At 45.0% G+C, this 19,459-nt stretch overlaps 1 protein-coding gene across 3 annotated transcripts in view; it reads left to right on the top strand.

Moving 5' to 3' along the window:
- Window positions 1-812: 812 nt before the first annotated feature.
- Window positions 813-19,459, top strand: part of WDR44 (WD repeat domain 44) — a 51,477-nt gene continuing 32,830 nt past the window's right edge. Inside the window, exons 1-2 of one of the 3 annotated variants that reach the window (XM_075941166.1) lie at window positions 813-951; window positions 16,484-16,517. In XM_075941166.1, the coding sequence (XP_075797281.1) occupies window positions 875-951; window positions 16,484-16,517 (111 nt within the window). In that variant the 5' untranslated portion in view covers window positions 813-874. Of the gene's footprint in view, window positions 952-15,526; window positions 16,016-16,480; window positions 16,518-19,459 lie in introns of those variants that run through there. The other 2 variants (XM_075941164.1, XM_075941165.1) reach the window with 2 other exon arrangements.

The following is a 19,459-nucleotide window of genomic DNA, read 5'->3' as shown; positions in this document are numbered from 1 at the left end:
GGACTACTCTTTAATCACATAAGGCGTCAGGTGCTTTAGGGCAAGGGCTGCCTGTCCCCTAGCTATTCCTACAGGCTGCGTCTAGATTGGCATGATTTTCTGGAAATGCTTTTAACGGAAAAGTTTTCCGTTAAAAGCATTTTCGGAACAGAGCGTCTAGATTGGCACGGATTCTTTTCCGCAAAAAGTGCTTTTGCAGAAAAGCGTCCGTGCCAATCTAGACGCACTTTTCCGCAAAAAAGCCCCGATCGCCATTTTCGCGATCGGGGCTTTTTTGCAGAAAACAAAGCTGAGCTGTCTACACTGGCCCTTTTGGGCAAAAGGGACTTTTGCCTGAATGGGAGCAGCGTAGTATTTCCGCCAGAAGCACTGATTTCTCCCAGTAGGAAGTCCGTGCTCTTGCGGAAATTCAAGCGGCCAGTGTAGACAGCTGGCAAGTTTTTCCGGAAAAGCAGGCGAGTCTGGACCCAGCCCCAGTGAGCTGCACAGCGCCCCGTGTGGGACAGCGCTGGCCCAGGGGAGCCCCCACATCCAGGCTGCGGCCCTGCCCCCCCTTGCCGCAGCTGGGCAGGCTCTGTGCCCCGGGCTGCAGGGGCCCCGCCCCCCACTTCTCCCCGGCCAGCCCGGCTCCCCGCGCGCCAAGGCAGCGAGCAGCCCGCAGCTCCCGGCCCGGCCGGCAGGGGGCGATCGGGGCCCGGCTCCGCTCCGCCGCCAGGGGGCGCCCGCCCGCCGCGCAACCCCGCCCGCCCCGCCCGGCGCCTCCGCCCCGCCCCCGCCGGCAGGGGGCGGAGCCTGCGCGCGCCCGCCCCTTCCCCGCTGCCCTCGCGAGAGCTGGGCGGCCCCGCCGCTGCCCCAGCCCCGCGCCGCCCGGCCCATGGCGTCCGACAGCGACACCGAGGAGTTCTACGACGCGCCCGAGGACGTGGCCCCGGGGGGCGCCTCCCCCGCGCCGTGAGTACCGCCCCCCCCCGCGAGTACCGGCCCCCCTCTCCCCCCCCTCGCGAGTACCGGCCCCCCTCTCCCCCCCCCGCGAGTACCGGCCCCCCTCGCCCCCCCCCGTGAGTACCGGCCCCCCCCGCGAGTACCGGCCCCCCTCTCCCCCCCCCGCGAGTACCGGCCCCCCCCCCCGCGAGTACCGGCCCCCCTCGCCCCCCCCCGCGAGTACCGGCCCCCCCCCGCGAGTACCGGCCCCCCTCTCCCCCCCCCCCGCGAGTACCGGCCCCCCCCCGCGCCGTGAGTACCGGCCCCCCCCCGCGAGTACCGGCCCCCCCCTCCCCCCCCCGCGAGTACCGGCCCCCCCCCGCGAGTACCGGCCCCCCCCCGCGAGTACGGCCCCCCCCCGCGCCGTGAGTACCGGCCCCCCCGCGAGTACCGGCTCCCCCTCCCCCCCGTGCTGTGAGTACCCCCCTTCTCTTCCCCCCCGCGAATACCGGCCCCTCCCTTCTCTCCCCCCCCCGCCCGCGAGAACCGCTCCCCGCCCCCTGCTCTTCTCCCACCCGCGCCGTGAGTACCCCCCCCCCCGCGAGTACCGGTCCCCGCCTGCACCGTGAGTACCAGCTCCCCCCCCCCCCCGCGAGTACCGCTCTGCGCCCCACCCCGCCCTCCGAGTACTGGCCCCCCCTCCGCCCTGTCCACTCTGTGGACCCCCCCTGCGTCCCGAGTACTCCCCAGTGCTGCTTCCCTCAGCGCCCCCCTCCCTTCCCTGCTGCTGTCCCTGCCCCTTGGGTCTTTCCAAGGAGGGGTGCCCCTGCCCCTCCCCCTCCCCCAGGCCCGCCTGGCACCCCTCATTCTACAGGCGGGGGGCTGAGCTCAGGGGCACATTCAGAGCAAGAGATGTTGTGAGGAAGCTGCACTTCCCCTCTCCCCAGAGTAGGGCCTCCCCCTCCCCCTCCCCCTCCCATGGGCAGTGCCCTTCCCTACCCTGCACCTCCTCTAGGCACTGCCCTTCCCTACCCTGCACCTTCTCTGGGCGCTACCTGTTCGTCCTACCCCTTCTCTGGGCACTGCCCTTCCCTAACCTGCCCCTCCCTAACCTCAGCTGCCTCAGGTTGCCCCAAGTCTTATTGGTCTGTTAGTGAGTAGGACTCCCCTCCCCAGTTATTGGGAATATGGGGTGCATACAGCTGGATGGCATTGGAGTAATAAGAGAACGATTGAGGCTGCTTCCAAACTCTTGTCACAAGGTGCTGTGTTCCTTGAAGAATTATACGTTTGCTTGGGTATCTCAGATATATGTAATAATAAAAACATACATGGAATAGAAATGGCTTCCTACAATATAAAAACATGTAAAATTAGGTCTTTAAAATAAAATTACCTTGCTGTGTTTGCCAAGGTCCTGCGACATGACCTCCTGAAAATGACACTGACTGTCTGTGTTAATTGACCATACTGAGGAAATCTGTTGTGAAAAGCCAATTTGATATTTATAAATAGGGAAGTGTTAACCAAGTAAGAATTAACATGAATGTGCACCATTTTGAACTTGATAGTGTTCAGTTTGAGGCCACCTTATGAGTTGAGATGCAGAAAGTAAATACAGTTTCATATGTATTGACATGACATACAGCATTCCTAAGCTGATTTACAGGTTTTGTAGACCAGCTTCAAAATCCTATTTTATGCTAGGGATATAAGCCACTAGTCGACAGTCCGATAAGCACAGTCTAGGACTAGTGACATGACTAGTCACTTCTCCCCAGGTGCTGGAAGATTCCCCCGCTTATCAACTAGTTGATGAAATTCCATCGACTAGTCGATTAGTTGATTAAACACAATTTAACATCCTTATTTTATGCTTGTATGTTACTGTACTTTTATTTCATGAGACTGCTTGTAGAAGTACCAAGCCACACAAGACCCTGCAATATAGATGATGTCATCTTTCATGCTAATGTATTTGTGATACATCATTTAGTTATTCATTTCATAGGACATACTCTTGCTGATCTAGTTTAATGCCTTTTGTTTTGAATTAGAGAGGATACCATTATCAATGTTCAAGCCAAACCATTACTGTTTAGTAAAGCCAGATTGTCTACAGCTGTAATCTGTTTGTTTTGGCATTTTTTTTAAAAATGGCTACAGCTGGATAACATTTGAAAAGCCTAGGTCTCCTAGGATTTCTCTGCTTCAGAAACAATTCTCTGTTACTGAAAACTAACTATACATTTTTGTTTTACAAAAATCTAAAGTTTTAGTTTTTATTTCCAATATAAAAAAAGCCTTTTAATTGGCTGTGCTTGATGACACAACTGCTGTTGGAGAGAAAAATATCAGAGATGACAAATGGGAAATCAAAAAAATTTTAACCCTATTTTTAGTAGCCATTACAATTTTTTTATATATAATGTCTTTATAAAATCATATTTGTATGTCCTGGCCAAATAAGGACAAAAATATTTTTATGGCATGCAGTAGAAATTGGTAGAGACATTACTTCTATATATAATCTAGGAAACCTACATTAGTGAACCACAGAAGTAAAGCAAAATCAATTCTGTAGAAATTGAGGCTTTTTTTTTATGAAGTTAATTTTACCCTGTGTGAACAACAATGTGTATGGTGCTTCATACCACTAATGTATACCAAATCTTTTTATAAACTAGTATAGTACTTTTCAGGCTGAGCTTTCATAGGCAAAACTCACTTCCTCAGATGAGCACAAGTGAGGAAGTGGATTTTTCCCAGGAAAGCTAATGATATTATATACAGGGCTTGACAAACGACGGCAAAAGCCGCTCGCCAGCCCTGCACTGCGCATGCACAAGAGCCGCATTGCGCATGTGTGCACTGCTGGTAAACAGGGCGTGCGGCTGGAATCTACTCGTCACGGGCGAGTAGATTCTATAGTTTGTCAAGTCCTATATGTATATGTATATGTATATATCAACTAATTGAGTAGTCGATGGAATTTCCATTGACTATTCAATTAGTTGATAAGGGGGGTGCTCGCTATCCTGCTGCACCTCTGCCTTTGAAATGTACAAAGATGCCGCCCGCATCTCTTGTATATTTCGGAGGAAGGGGGAAACCAGAGCAGTTCCCCTTTGCGCCTCTCCCATTGAAATGTACAAGAGCCATGGTTGGCTGCTTCCGTCTCCTCTGGTGCCGTTTCCATGCTGTGCCTCTGCTTCCCCTGCCCCCTCCCCCTCCTGTGAAAATGGTGCTGGGAGGAACCGGCTTCTAAGCTAGCTCCCCCCAGCACCAGTTCCTGCACCCTGCCTTGCTGCCTCTCTCTGATTGCTTATCAGATAGTCAATTAGTCGCTTACATTCCTATATAGGACTACTGATTGTTTTTAAAGGTACAGACTAACATAGCTACCCCTCTGAAACTTTCTTCCTTGCTGTATATTTTAAACTGTTACTAGCTGGATCAGTTATGTTTTGGCCACAGTCAGAACGAAAAGCAATACTCCTTTTGATCTTCCAGTGGGGGAGACAGTATGTAGCTGTTGAAAGAGCAGTAAGATATGAATTATGGGATCCATTCCATTTTTAACATTTTGAGTTAGCTTTAGTTGTGATAATCTATATGTCAACAAGAAGCCAGTGTCTAAAGCAAAGCAACAGACACAACACAGTCTGCACCTCTTCTACACTGAATTTTTGACAAAGCTAGTATATTCTGCACTATCAACTTTTTACATGCACTGGGCTATCTTAATATCACAAAGATGTATTAGTATTACTAGATCTAGTATGTCACTTACCCTGATCATGCCTAGGCTGGATGTATAATTTAGAGGCCACATTCAGAAAGTCCCACAGAATAACTGAGAGAGATCTAGAGAATTATTGATATTACCCAGGGATAGACAATAAGCTGCCTGTGATTCACCGGACTTAGCCCAGGTGGGCTGCCGGCATTTTATTTGGCTGCTTGTCCACAGGTACAGCCACTTGCACCTCCTACTGGCTGCAGATTGCTGTTCCCTACCAATGGGAGCAGCAGGAAGCAGCGCTGACGGGGATGCTGCTTCCTGCAGCCCCTAACTGGCCAGGAATGGCAAGCCACAGTCAATGAGAGTGGACACACAGGTAAATGAAGTGCCGGTGGCCTGCCAAGGGCTAATTCTAACAAACTGCATCCAGCCTGCTGATCGCCTACTGCTGACCCTTAGTCTTACCCCATCTTGCACCTGACACAGCAACTCTAATATTTAAATTAGCTGGATGACTTCCATCTAGAGCTGGTTGGAATTTTTTTTGACAAAGTGGGTTTTCATTGGAAAATGCTGATTGTTCGTACTAAAGGGTTTTTGCAGGAAAGGTTTGATGATGAAACTTTCATTGGCAAGGTTTCTCTGGCCCAGGTTGGATTTGAGAGAGTGACCAATTTACAGCCCAGAATAGGCCACACACTGGTAATCAGGGAATCACTGGGAAAGTGGTAGACCCAGGTTCAAGTCTTTGTCTACATTTTTTTTTAAAGGCTAAGGCATAGCAGAGGGCCTAGTGAGTCTGAAATGCTGCTTTCCTCATTGAAGAATGTTTCTTCCAAGTTAGTTTTGAGGGTATTTGAGAGCTGACTTCACTGAGAGTTCCAGGCACTTAGTAGTACTTGGTGATAGACCAGGGGGTGGCCAGTGTGGCCTGCAGGCTGGATGTGGTTCACCACGGTTAACTCCTGGTGGGCTTCTCAGCTCATGTTGGTTGTGGATCGCTGTTCCTGGCTAACGAGAGCCGTGGGAAGCTGTGTCCCAGTCCTTGCCAGTTCCTGCAATTCCTGTTGGCCTGAAGGGAAATCCATGGCCAACAAAAGCTGCAAGTGGCCATCCATGTGGACACGCAGGTAAATGAAGCGTCCGGCGGCCTGCGAAGAGCTAACCTGGGCAAACCATATATGGTCCATGGGCCAATTATTGTCCACCCCTGGGTAGATGCATAGGTTGTAGTTATTTTGTAATGTGTAGGATCCTACCAAATTCATAGCCATTCAAAACACGTCATGGACTGTGAAATCTGGTCTTTTGTGTGCTTTTACCCTATACCAGGCAGATTTCACAGCGGAGACCACTGTTTCTCAATAGGGGGTCCTGACCCAAGAGGGAGTTGCAGAGGAAGTGCAAGGTTATTTTAGGAGGGTCACAGTATTGCTACTGTTACTTGTGCACTGTCTTCAGATCTGGACAGCTAGAGAGCAGTGGTTGTAATGTTGACTGGATGCCCAGCTCTGAAGGCAGCACGCCACCAGGAGCACCGCAGAAGTAAGGGTGGTAAAACCCTACATGTTGCCCTTACTTCTCTACTGCTGCTGTCGGAGCTGGCTGGCCAGAGAGTGGTGGCTTATGACTAAGAGCCCAGCTCTGCAAGCCCCACACCATGCCAACCTTACTGCTGCTGGCGTTAACTCTGCCTTCAGAGTTCAGTTCCTGGCCAGCAGCCCCGCTTTGAAGACAATGCTGCTGCCAACAGCTACACAGAATAAACTTAAAAGACAACAAATGGTCTGGTAGCACTTTATAGACTAACAAAACATGTAGATGGTTTCGTGAGCTTTCATGGTCACAGCCCACTTGTTCAGATGACCGGAGTTTGAGTTTTGGTTGTGCAAACCCAGAATAGGGGAAGAAGGGAGAGGGAGGAAAGGAAAAAAATGGAAGGGGGTGGGAAACAAGGAGCAGGTATTAAAATATCAGAGGGAAAACCAACTAGGCAGAACTGGTAACCTATAAGCATCTGAAGATTGAATATTTAAAAGAAGCAGAAGTAAGAGTAGCCAAGTGGCTGACGATATAATATTTATCATTTACAAAAAATCATATGACTGTGAAATTGAACAAAATGGACCATAAATTTGGTAGGGCTCTAGTAAGGTAGTATTGTGATTGGTATCTGTTTTAGGGATGTGGAAGGTTAACTGGTAAGCATCACCCTTAATGGGTGATGCTTGTTGTTTCAGCTTAACCGGTGGGGGCTGGAGTCTCCCCCTGCCCATCTCCTCTAACCCTAATCATAGCAGTTTGATCAGAAGAAAAGGTTAGCAGAGCCATTCAGTCCAAACATATAGTGCTCTGGTAGTTTGTCTGACATGTTGTTGGGAGTTCTCTCCTCAGCATAATGAGTCTTGTGAGAGCCTCTGAAGACTGGTACTTCCCAGTATTTTTCTTGCTAATTTTTGCAGAAAGTCATGAAAAAATTTAGTTCATTTGATTCTTGGAAAGAAGTTGATTGCACTTCGAGAAAAAAAGAAAAAAATATTCTTCAGTGAATTACAGATCTAATTATATAATCTTTTAGCATAGTGAATACTATATGCAGCTGTAGTCCCTTTTATCTAAAAAAAAGATATCTTGGCAATGGAAAAAGTACAGAAAAGGGCAACAAAAATGATTAGGGGTTTGGAATAGCTGACATGAGGAGAGTGTAATAATAGCTAGCAGATTTAAAACAAAGAAAAGGAAGTATTTCTTCACACAGCACACATCCAACTTCTGGAACTCCTTGCCAGAGGATTTTGTGAAGACTAGGACTTTAAATGGGTTCAAAAAGAACTAGACAAATTCATGGAGGATAAATCCATCACTGACCATTAGCCAGGTTGAGTAGGAATGGTGTCCCTAGCCTCTGTCAGAGGTTGGGAATGGGTGGCAGGGGAGGGAACACTTTTTCAATCTGTTGAGTTCTAAATCTTAGTGGAATTCAAGGGCTGTTGTATTGCCTAGAATGCCTTGTGTAGCTTTTTAAAAACTAGTTTGGACTTAAGTATAAACAGAATAGCTTTGAGGAATAGCAAAGATGCTGTTTTATTTTTGAAAATATCTGATTAGTTATTTTCAAGCTGTTTTGTTTAAGCAGCTGTTGAGCTTTTAACTACATTACTAGATAGGAACAGTTGGTATTTTAGAGAATGGAAAACGTGTTTTTTCATATCTAGCAGTGCTATTGGAAAGGCTGTATTTAAACACTCCATGCTGCTGCTGTTATTGATAGGCCAACTTTTCTGCAGATGTCTTCGCTTACGATTTGGGAGGAGCAGTGAACAAAGCCAGTAATTGGGATGTATGACTCTGAAGCACAAAGCCAGCATTTCAAGGAAAGCAAAAATACAAGATGAGTCAGAGTATGTCGGGCCATCGTTACACTGTAAACTCTTCAAAATAGTGACTTGATTTGGTATTTTTATCCATTGCATAGTGATACTCATAGTAATGGCATAAGTGATTTTAACAGGCATTAGAATTAGCAGTGAGGGTTTTGTATGACTACGCTGTTGTGCTTAGAATCAGTCGACTCTCTCTTATGGGCTGCATACAGTGCAGGTTACAGTGTTACTCAAAAACTCTACTTGTTGCTCATGAAAGAATATTGTGACTAGGGATGTGAAGGGTTAACCATCTAACTCAGTGTTTCTTTAACTTTTTAAGACTGAGGAACACCAAACCATTTTTCATATGAGGAACACCAAGGATTTTTTGTTGAGGGGAGGAAAAAAAAAGTCGGGGGGGGGGTGAAGGGTCAGGGGAAAATTATTGAGCAAATAAATAAATAATTTCAGCTGCCCCTTTAAGGGCGGCCATTTTGAATTCTGTTGTTCTCCGCGGCACACCTCCGACTGCCTCGCAGCACACCGCTGTGCAGTGGAACACAGTTTAAGAAACACTCATCGAGCTGGAGCAGCTCACTGCCTACCCGGCAGGGGACAACTGTGGACAGGCGCTGCTCCAGCGCAGTCCCTGCCTCTGGGGTGTGTTTGGTGGGCGGTGTTCCAGCCCAGCAGCAGTCTGCTTTAATTAACTGGTTAAACAATATGTTTAATGGATTAGCCAATCAAACGGGATGTTACATCTCTAATTGTGACTCATAACTTTAAAATCTAGTGGTTGTATTCTGTTTAACTCCGCTTCACTTTTGAGTGAAGCCGGATATTAAGCCATGCCCTTAAAGAAATGTTTACGCCAATATTACTAAGACTTTGTCCGTATGGGGATATCTTTCAACAATTTCCCATTAGCAATGATAGTGGTACAGTTCTTCTGGTGTCAACAACAAACGCAACTGCTGCTGTTTTAAGGACTACATTGTCTAACACTCACCCGGAGGTCATCCTAAATCTCATTTTGCTTTGATTGCAGCTGTATCTATCTTAAACAATGTCCACTCTGAGTTACGTGGCAGAGTATAGTAACCTAAGAGTAAGGATAGACTGTGGTTCATATCTGCAGCCTCAGGAAGCCTAGCCACTCTGGCAAATAATGAGTTAACATGGCTATGAAATTTCTCATTCTCTATGTGAGAAGTGAGATGAGTTTTCAAGTGTCTGGTCTAAGGATGTAAAGGAGTAGTCGATGACACAATAAGCAGGAGGTTATCGGATAGCACTTCCTTATTTCCCTCTACCCTTCCCCCTCTCTGCTTCCCTATAAAAATGCAGTCAGGAGAGGATGCTGATTGAATCCCTGTTCCTGAGTCTCAGCGCGCGCACACACACATGTCCCGCTGCTTTGCATTTTTAAAGGAAAGCTGGCAAGAGAGGACACTGGCTGAATCCCTGGTCCCGGGTTTCAACACTCGTGCCGGCTTCCCTTTAAAAATGCAGCACGGCAGGGGGCAGGAGTTATAAGTGTGTTTGTGCTGAGACCGAGGAATACGGATTCAACCAGTGTCCTGTCCTGCAGGCTTCTCTTCAGAAATTCAAAGCGGCAGTGGGAGGTTGTGCTGACACTGCCCGCCCGTATCAACTGATCAATGGAAATTCCATTGACTCCTCGATTAGCCAATTAACCACTACTTTACATGCCTAGGCTGGCCTGCATACAATGTGTAATATTTGTGATTCTGTATTCTAATGGCAAAAATCGGTTTCTCTCCCTACATGCCCATGAGATATATTATCTCCATTTTACAGACAAGAAGACTGAAGGATAGAGTAAGGGATTTGCTCCAAATTGTTTCCACCTCTCTTGCTGTGTTCTGAACACTTTTCAGGCCTTGTTGCTCCCTTGGTTGCCTCTTCCCACTCTGGCCTTTGTGCTTCTTGACACGTTGCTCCTTATGTCTGGAATGGCATGTACAAGTGTATCAATTTGTAATTTTCTCACTATATAATTACTCATTGTTCTTTTAACCTTTGATTCTCCTTTCCCTTGACCCTCCCTTCGTCTGTCACCTTGCTGAGACCTAACTTCTATGACGAGACTGACCTTTTCCAAGGAGGCTTTGGCTCCCAACTCCCATTGCAAGTCAGTAGGCGTTGGATGCATAAGGCCCGTTTGAGAATCACAGCCTCAACTGCTTTGGGGAGCATCATGCAAAACTGTGGTCCTATGTTTAGTATGGATAAAAATCCATAGAAGTAACTGCAAAGATCACAATTTATCCCGAGGATTAAGAGCTGAGCTTGCCCTTCCAGATTGGGGACTTCAGTAAGATTAAATACTCTAAACCAGATGTTTAGGGAGCTACGGCATCCCCTCTGGCTGAGCCTATGTGCTTCATTGCTAAAGTGTATCATCTTTGATATTTATTTGTAACTGTGCTCCTGGGCAGGACATACGGAGAGAGTCAGTCTGTCAGATAACTGGATCCTGGACCACGTCAGCCTTAATTAGCTTCCTATACGTCATCATGGGGTGGGGGAGGGAACCATAGGTGGTGTTACGGACTGATCACCAAGAACAGCTGCTCTGTGTGAAGCTAGGATCAAAATGCATTCTAGATGATAGGCTGTATTAATAGAGAATAAAACTGAAAATGCTGTCACGACCCTCTCTGAACTGATTAAATGTCTTATTTGGGCTTCTTGTTTTAGATTTTTGTCACCCCATTTCTAAAAGGGCATAGTGATAGAAAGGGGTCCTAGAAAGATCATTAGGATTAATAGAGGCATGAAGATTTTCCTAAGGGGAAAGTGATTTGGGCTTTTTACTTCAGAGAAGCGGCAAGTGAGATGGTAGAGTTAGGATAAATGTATTCCTGAGAGTAACCTTTTCTTATATGACAAGAAGAAAGAAGGGCACCCAATGAAATGAAACTGTAGCAGACATCCTATTGGTAAGGGGATTAGGGGTGTTAAGGGTTGGTTGGTTAACTGATCGAGTAGTCGATGAAACTGCGTTGACTGCTCAGTCGGGGGCACTCCCATTGTGGCTCTGCACTGTACATGTCGTAAGTGCCCGGTGAGCTCATACTGCTTAAGTGCAGAGCCTCAGCAGTCCCAGGGGCGGTGTGAGCTGGGAGCTAACCCTGCTCAGGCTCTGGGGCAGGGTTAGCTCCGGGGGGCAGCTCTGCCTCTCCTACCCCCCCCCATGCACTGCGGAGACAGTGCTGAAGGGAACCTGCTTTTAAGCTGGCTCCCTCTAGCTCCTGCTTCCCCTGCTTCCCTTACTGCCTCTGATACAGAGGCAGCGGGGCGGGTGGAGCAACTAGTCAAGTAGTTACTTGACTATCTGATGAGCCTGTGTTTATTGGGTAGTTAGCTACTCCACTAGTCGCTTACATCCCTAAAGGGGATACTTTCTGTCAATTACGCAGGAAACCTTGGAACTTCTTGTTACAAGAAATTGGGGTGGAGCAAGATAGGATTCAAAAAAGGACTAGACTTTGCATGGACTGTATAAAATCCTTAGTTACATTAACTTGGTAGGGTAAATATTTGAGGGTTTCATCTCATGTTTGTGGATGTTAGCCAACCCCTAGTTTTCTGTGGTTACTGTCTGACTTCACCAAGACTATTAAATTATTGGAATTTTAAACTTTGAAGCATCCCATACTGGTTACTAGTGCAAACTAGATAAGACACAATATGATATGTATGATGATTCCTTTGCTCCGATACTTATTTTAATCAATATCAAAAACTGCACTCAGGCTGCACTGCACTTATAGCAGCAAGTCAACTTAAACTGTGCAACTCCAGCTATGTGAACATCATGGCTGGAGTCGTTGCACCTTAAGTCTAGTTACCAGGACTCTACGCTGCAGGTGGTCAATGAAAAAACTCTCCTGTTGACTTCCCTTACTTTTCTTGTCAGGGACAGAGGAGAGTCATCTTCGGTCACTTTCACAGGTCTTCACTAAATCTACTGCCAGTAGATTGATTTCACAACATCTGTGTGGGTTGTAGTGTAGATGTAGCATCAGAGTGGATTGGAAGTCTGTGCAGTGCATGGAGCATTAATTACATCCTGGTGATGGCTCCCCCCTCCTGACTAATGATGTGAAATTGCAGTTATATGGCTAATTGTGTAGTCGATACACGATTAGTCGATAAGAACCGCTCTGCAGAGGTGCAGCAGAGGTAGCTTCAGGAGCCATCTCAAGCTGGGAGTGAGCAGTCCCGGCTTGTACTGCCTCTGCATTTTAAATGTGGTGATGATGGCAGAGATATGGTAATCCAGACAAATTACCCTCTGGGCATTTCACCTGGGTTCAACTGAAAATCATTGAATAATAGAAAATTAAGGTTGGAAGAGAGCTCGGGGTCCTCTTGTTCAACCCCCTGCCAAAGCAGGCCCAGCCCCAACTAAAGGAAAGGATTTTTATGATCTGCAGGGATCATCTTCTAACTGCTAGTTAGCAGATAATGGGATTATAGAGCTGATACATTTGCTGGATGAATATCCGATTATATTCAGCCATACATTCATAACTAATAACATCTAGCGACTTCGTTTGCCTTACGTTTTTGTTTAGTATGTTACATTTTATTGTTCCTATAACATTAAGAAACTTCTGATAGAAGTTTGTCTGCATGAAAAATTCAATAATTAATATTGTACCAAATATATTTGTCTTCTGTATACTTATTTATAGAACAAACTGCTTCTGTTCAGATACACTATGTATAAAATCATGTCTGAAATGAAACTGATAGATCATTTCAGGGGCTGGGAAAGAAAAGGAAACTGTTGGAGTAATATTAAAAAAGCCTCTTATGGGTAAAAGTGCCTACTAGCAAGTTGTTCTGTGATATGCTTGTTATCTTGAGTTATAAAGGCATGTGAATTACTCATACTTTGGAGGGACAAGTAGTGACATTTATGAATAATTGAAGTGCACACTAGTCTAATGAACAGGTTTTGTTTTTTGTTCTTGGGGAACCATTGAATGATCTCAGAGAATTATGCCACCACAATCAAGATTAATTTGGCAGATAATGTGAATGCCCTATTATGTGGAATAGTTGCCATATCAACAAAAAACTTTCATCTTTAATGTGACTTTTATTCAACAGCCTTTTCAAATACTTGTATCGTTACACCTTGTGATATCCTTGACATTCTTATTGTATTAGTCTCAGTATTCTCTTGGTAAGCATTCTGTGCTCTCCAGTAATATCACAGAAGTTGAAAATAATTAAAGATCCAGGACTGGTGAGGCCTGAGCCCTGCCTGGGGGGGTGGATGGGAAGAGAGCTCGGGCTGGCGTGGCCCCATGGCCGGGGGAGAGCCAGGGCTGCCTGCTCCCAGAGAGAGTTGTGCAGGGGCACAGCCTCCTAGCACAGGGGTCTCCAACCTTTTTAAGCATGAGATCACTTTTTGAATTTAAGTGCAATCTAGGATCTACCTCAGACCCAAATACCCTGGCCCCTCCTCCTTCCTGCCCCTTCTCCGAGGCCCCGCCCCTGCTCACTCCATCCTCCCCCATTCTTCCTCCCTTTCACCAGCCAGGGCCAGTGGGTTGGGACCCAGTCTCTGGTCTTGGGCTAATGGATTAGGAGTGTGAGAGGGGTTCTGAGCTGAGACTGGGGCAGGGAATTGGGGTGCAGGAGGGGTTCATGACTGGGCAGGGGTTTTGGATTCTGGCTACAGCTGGACACTACTTACCTCTGCCCTGGCCCTGTACCACTCTCCCTTCCCTGCCCTGCATAGCAAGCAGGAGGCTCGCAAGGTGGGGCAGCTCCAAGGCAGAGGGCAGGAGGTGCGCAGCAGTGGGGGAAAGGGCAGCTGAAGTGCCGGCACTTGACAGCCTCTTGGACATACCTGTCAGGATCCCCTGTCAGAAGCTCAACGAGAAATCCTGTGGCACCTTATAGACTAGCATAAGCTTTCCTGGGCAAAGACCCATTTCGTCAGATTCAAGTGGGTCTTTGCCCACGAAAGCTTATGCTCCAATAAACTTGTTAGTCTATAAGGTGCCACAGGACTCCCCGTTGTTCTTGCAGATTCAAACTAACACGGCTACCCCTCTGATATTTGTCAAACTCCAAGATCTACCAGTAGATCCCGATCTACTGGTTGGTGACCCCTGTCCTTGCAATACTAAGGAATGAAGTGCTTGTAAGATTTGTGGCCATAGTGACGTGATACTGTGTGCATCAGTGCTGCTTTCTCCTTTTCAAAGTGTTTGTGGGTAGCGGCTGGGGCGGATGAGAGTTTTGCAGGGCCCATTGAAGCGCAGGGCTCAGGGCAGCACAATTTCGCGCATGCGCCACAGCCAACAGGTAGTAGCGCGTGCGCAGGGCCTATTCAAGCGTGGGGCCCGGGGCAGCCACCCCACTCACCATGCCCTATATCCACCGCTGGGTAGCGGCTGGGAAGAGGAATGAGGGAGGGAAAGCGTGATAGGTCATCTTCCCGAACAGCAGTAAGAGACACACACTGGTTTTTTAGTTGAGAACTGATTTATTGATCTGAGCACCTTGTACAGTTACTCACAGTAAATGTTGATCATCAGCAGTTGCTGAACTAAGTTACTATTTGTATTACAAATATTTTACCTATCTTGGGCGTAAAAACCTGGAAATCTCTCTCCGGTGTATTGATGAATTTCAAAAGCATAGTGATTTCTTATGAAAGAGATGCTGTCAACTTGAAATCTAGTCAATTTTTAAAAAGAGCTAAAAGCAGTTTTGGATACTACACTCAAAGCAGAAATCTCACTCCGTTCTTTGAAGGGCCTTAATGAACAAGCAAAAACTTGATTGAAGTAAACAAAGTAAATATTTTTCTCGAACCTTTGAGTGTATTTTTTTTAGTTGTCTGTGGTGTACCAATCGTAGTCTTTTTAAAAAGCAAACTAAAAAAGATGGCAATTACCTGTTTTTCAAGTTGAAATTGTCCCTTGAAACTGTCATACTTGAAAAAAGATGAAGAGGGCTGGAAAAAACTATTCTCTTAGGCCTGTCTACACTAGAAGGGGTTTGCTGATATGGCTGTATGAAGTTGCAGCTTATATTGCCAAGAGTTCTTTTGAAGGTGGCATGTTAATTTCCTGAATTAAATGAGCTATTACTGTCAAAATAACTTTTTTTGCATGTATAACTCTGTTTACAATAAGACTTTTGCTGGCACAGCTATATTGGCTAAGTGATTATTTTTTCATACTCCTGACACAGTTATGGAGGCCAAACTTTTACGTTTGTAGTAGCACTACTCAGTTAGGAAGTAAAGATTTTAATTTTGTATGTGTCTCATCAAAGGTGTAGTCACTGTCCTCTGCAGCAGTAAAAATGCTTGAGTAATCTGTTCAACTTAGTTTCAGATTTTGATACTCTCATTGGAGGATACAAACTGTGGGCACACAGCACAAAACAGACAGAGGTTATGGTGGGTTTTTTGCATGGAAGTAACTTTAAAGGCCCCAAATCAAAACATTGATGCAGCACTCTTCAGTATAAGAATACCTTCTAGAAAAGCAAAAATCAAAAACAGGTTCCGGAATTTGGGTTCATTGCTGAAGTAAAATAAACCAGTGAACCTGCTCTTGCTGTCAGTCTAACGTATGGTTTAACCAGTAACGTGAAGATGAAGAACTCGCTAGGGCCCATCCCCTGAGGTATCTTGTCCCTTTCTCTAATTAGGTCTATTAGAGGCTGCCCTTCAGGGTGGATGCCAGTGCAGCTCTCTGGCTCTGGAACAAGCTTCTGAAGGCCAGGTGTACAAGTGGCTTGTGTCATTCCTCTGGGAGGTGCATCGGTGTCTTTATCACATCACAGTCCATGCAAGTGGGACCTCTGGTTGCAGCCTTTCTGGAGAGGCTGGGGATTGAATGGATGTGCTAGAGAGGAGACACTCTGTCAGGGCTGTGGCACTTGACTGCTCTTGGAGTCTGCACTGCTTTTCCTTTCAGTGAGGGCTTCAGTTTCTTAAAACCCCTCTGGTTAGAAATGAGAAGTGGCCACAGAGATGGGGTAGCATCCCATAGAAGGATGAGGTACAGGAGAGTCCTAGTACTTAGGTGCTTAGAAACAGTTTGGGGCTGGGGTTTTCAAAGGAGATTTAGGGACTTCTTTTCCCAGCTCCTGTCAAATTTCAGTGACATTTGAGCATTGAACTCCCTTCAGCTTCTCTGAGAAATCTTTATTGTAAGTGCTGAGGAACTTGTGGTACAATCGTGTGTCTGTGTAGAAGACAGACACAATCTTTTTAAACTGGAAATTCAAAGTAAACCACCAGTTTAGAGAGATCCTTTGTCATTGTTCATTTTGTACAATGGGAAACATGCATTTAATAATCAAGGGAAGGATTAATTTTTGGAGCTTTGGGATTCTTTTGCATACTTTGATCTAAATCTTTTTTTTTTCTTTTGTCCAGCAGGTCACCGACAAAAGTTGGGTCCCATGTATTAAAGGTGTGTCTCTCTCTATATATAATCTTAAATGTTTGTAATTTGACAAATGCTTATTTAACAGGTTGGGTCTAAAGTCCATAATATTGGGTCATGATATATAGCTGCACATGTAGGCAGAAAATGGCAAATTAAAGATGGAACTTTGCCCAAATCAGACTTTCCTTGTTGTGGGTTTGTTGCTTTTTTTTTTTTTTTTAATGCTTCCACTGTTTTTGAAGTTTAACCTCTTCTTTTAAGCCCAAGGAAACAAAGAAAATGGACTCACATTGTTTGATCAAAGAGCTTATACATGATATCTTTAAGTTGGCAGAATTTTTAATTACTGTATTCAGACAGAATGTAGAGATACTGGACCCATTGATTTTGTGTTCTATTCAGATATAAGACTATGTTGAAGAGTTTTGGACACCCTGGTTATGTTGACTTATTTCAAATAATTGACTTTCCTGAAATTTCTGTTTGTATTTTGGTGACAGAAGGCAGTAAAGTGTTTATACTTCAGAAGCTACTGCTTCATGTTAAATGACACAAAACTCTAAATTTAGCTTATTCAGGAAGCGTCACCACTTCCCACGCAAGTAATTAGTATGCTGCTTCTATGCACAGTGACAGTGCAGCTGAACCTCTGGCATTTATTATGTGGGTCTGGAATTGGTATATGTACAGGTGCAGTTCATTTCATGAGTTGGGAGAAGGGCTAAAGGCGGTGTTTTCTGTCCCAGAAGTGTTGGATAATCGGTTGTGAAAATAGCAATATTTTGATTAATCATTTGTACAGTCAACAGCAGATCTTCATTCATTCCACTGTAATGTGATTTCAGAGAAAAGATTTAGAAGAGTCGGTGACTTCATTCTGTTACACTGATAGATGTCTTGCCTGTTAGCCTGCTTTTATTTCAAGGTCTCCTTGACAGGTGGTATTAAAGGTCTAAACTTTTCAGAAAATGTACTTCTGTTTAATCCTGATAAAAAGTAGTATGCAGACATGGATTGAGTTGGATTCCAAGTATCACTGCTAACTTTTGTGAATTTTTGGCTATAAACTACTTTTTTACATATCTGCAGTGGCTGGGCACTAATGCTTGTTGCTTATGGGGTCCTCGCTATGTTACTATTTTTAATTTTTCGTTAAAGAGCATCTTCCTTAAATCACTTCACCTTCAAAAATCAGTCTTTCATAAAAACACACTATCAGCTTCGCTGCTTGGTACCATTATCAGTTTATTAAACTTGTGACTAATCATATAGTTGGAGCAGTTTGGGATCTTTCACAAGTCCAAAGTCTAATGTTTTAATGTCAACACGAGTGGAAATCAATACAGTAAGCTTATTCAGGCAAGGACTACAGTGGAATGTATTTGTGTCAAAATGTGTTTGCTTCTTATCATCTTGTCAGTAATTTAGGATATTCTTCAAAGGCATAAAATGTTGTATGAATTCATTATATGATGTCTTCTCACCAAGAGCAATTAGAAACAGTACATTAAAATACACAAGAATTTTTCTTGTGGGGAAAATGCATATATAGTCTCCTGTTGAATAATTTTGCTTGTTAATTAGTCCTTTGATAGAATAACTGAAGGTATTTGTTTGTTTTAAGCTGGTGTACGTTTCTGAGCCAGCACTTTAAAAAACGTGTACCTAGAGTTAGGCTTTCAAAAGACAACTGAATTCCACTTCTGGATGCTCAGCTCGGTTAAAAATCAGGCTTCTGATTTAGGTGCCTGCATATGGATTTGGGTACCTGAAATCAACTACCTACTTTTCACGAACTTGCCCTTATTTTCTGACTTTTCAGTTTTAATTGTTGGGATGTATTATAGATCAAACTCCTTCCCCTCCCTTTCCTTCTCAGGCCCTAAATATGTTGTCTGCTGATTTTTTTAACTGATATTAAAATATTTAATTGTAAACCAAACTGGATCCCATTCAGCTTTTAAAACTTGGACCAATTTTTTGACAAGCTTGATATTACTAGGTTACTAAAAGATCTACAAAATATAGACCAGCGGTTCACAGACTGGCTTGGGACCCCAGAGTGGGTCATGATAACCCCATTATAATGGAGTTGCCGGGGCTACAGTTAGAATTGCTGAGACCTGGAGCAAAAGCCTTACCCATGCCACCCAGGGCAGAGGCTCAAGGGCTTCAGCCTAGGATGGTGAGGTTCATGTTACAGGTCCATCAGCCCAGAGAGGTAGTGCTTGGGCTTCAGCTCTCCCACCTTGGGCAGTGGGGTTCTGGCTTTGAGGCGGGGCTTAGACTAAGTTCCCTCCCCCTAGCCCGATCCCATAGTAATTTTTATTGTCAGAAGGTGTCTGTAGTGCAGTAAAGTTAGAAAGCCTCTGACATAAAACACAGCGGCTTGCAAATTCGTACCAGGATGGTCGTCCTTTAACATTTCTATCAAGATGCAACAATCTGCAAAGTAAAGAGTCTCAGCCTCTGTCAGAAACAATAAATATTGAGCTGCAGTAAAATGCAAAAGTGCATGTATTATTAATATATACAGCATGTCAAATCTTTTCACTTTGGCTGTAAATTTCAGATTAAAACTGCCAACATATTGGCACTTTAATGAAGTAAGAGTTTTTTGTTCCCTTAGCAGAGTGAGGAAAAGGGGAAAGTGAATTTCTACTAAGTAAATTGCGATAGCAGATATGTAAGGAACACTTTCCACTGATGAGTGACATCAGTTTTCCAGTGCAGATTTTTTTTCTTTTCCCGAAAAATGTTCATTTTTACTCCCAGGGTTAAACTTGATCAAATGGAGGTGGTGGTTTCCTGAAAATACCCCACAGAACGCCATGCCTGTACAGCCAGTAACTATTAGAAATGCTATTCAGAAAGGAACAGGCATAACTCTAACTAAAATAACGTATTTCAGTCGCCCAGTTATAGAAATACTTTTTCTTTTGAAAAAATTTGTTGCCTTTTGAAAT

The sequence above is a fragment of the Pelodiscus sinensis genome, chromosome 13 (assembly GCF_049634645.1).
Source record: "Pelodiscus sinensis isolate JC-2024 chromosome 13, ASM4963464v1, whole genome shotgun sequence".
NCBI lineage: Eukaryota > Metazoa > Chordata > Testudines > Trionychidae > Pelodiscus > Pelodiscus sinensis.
Note: the sequence above shows the minus strand (reverse complement) of the source record. Positions and strands in the feature narration are given on the sequence as shown.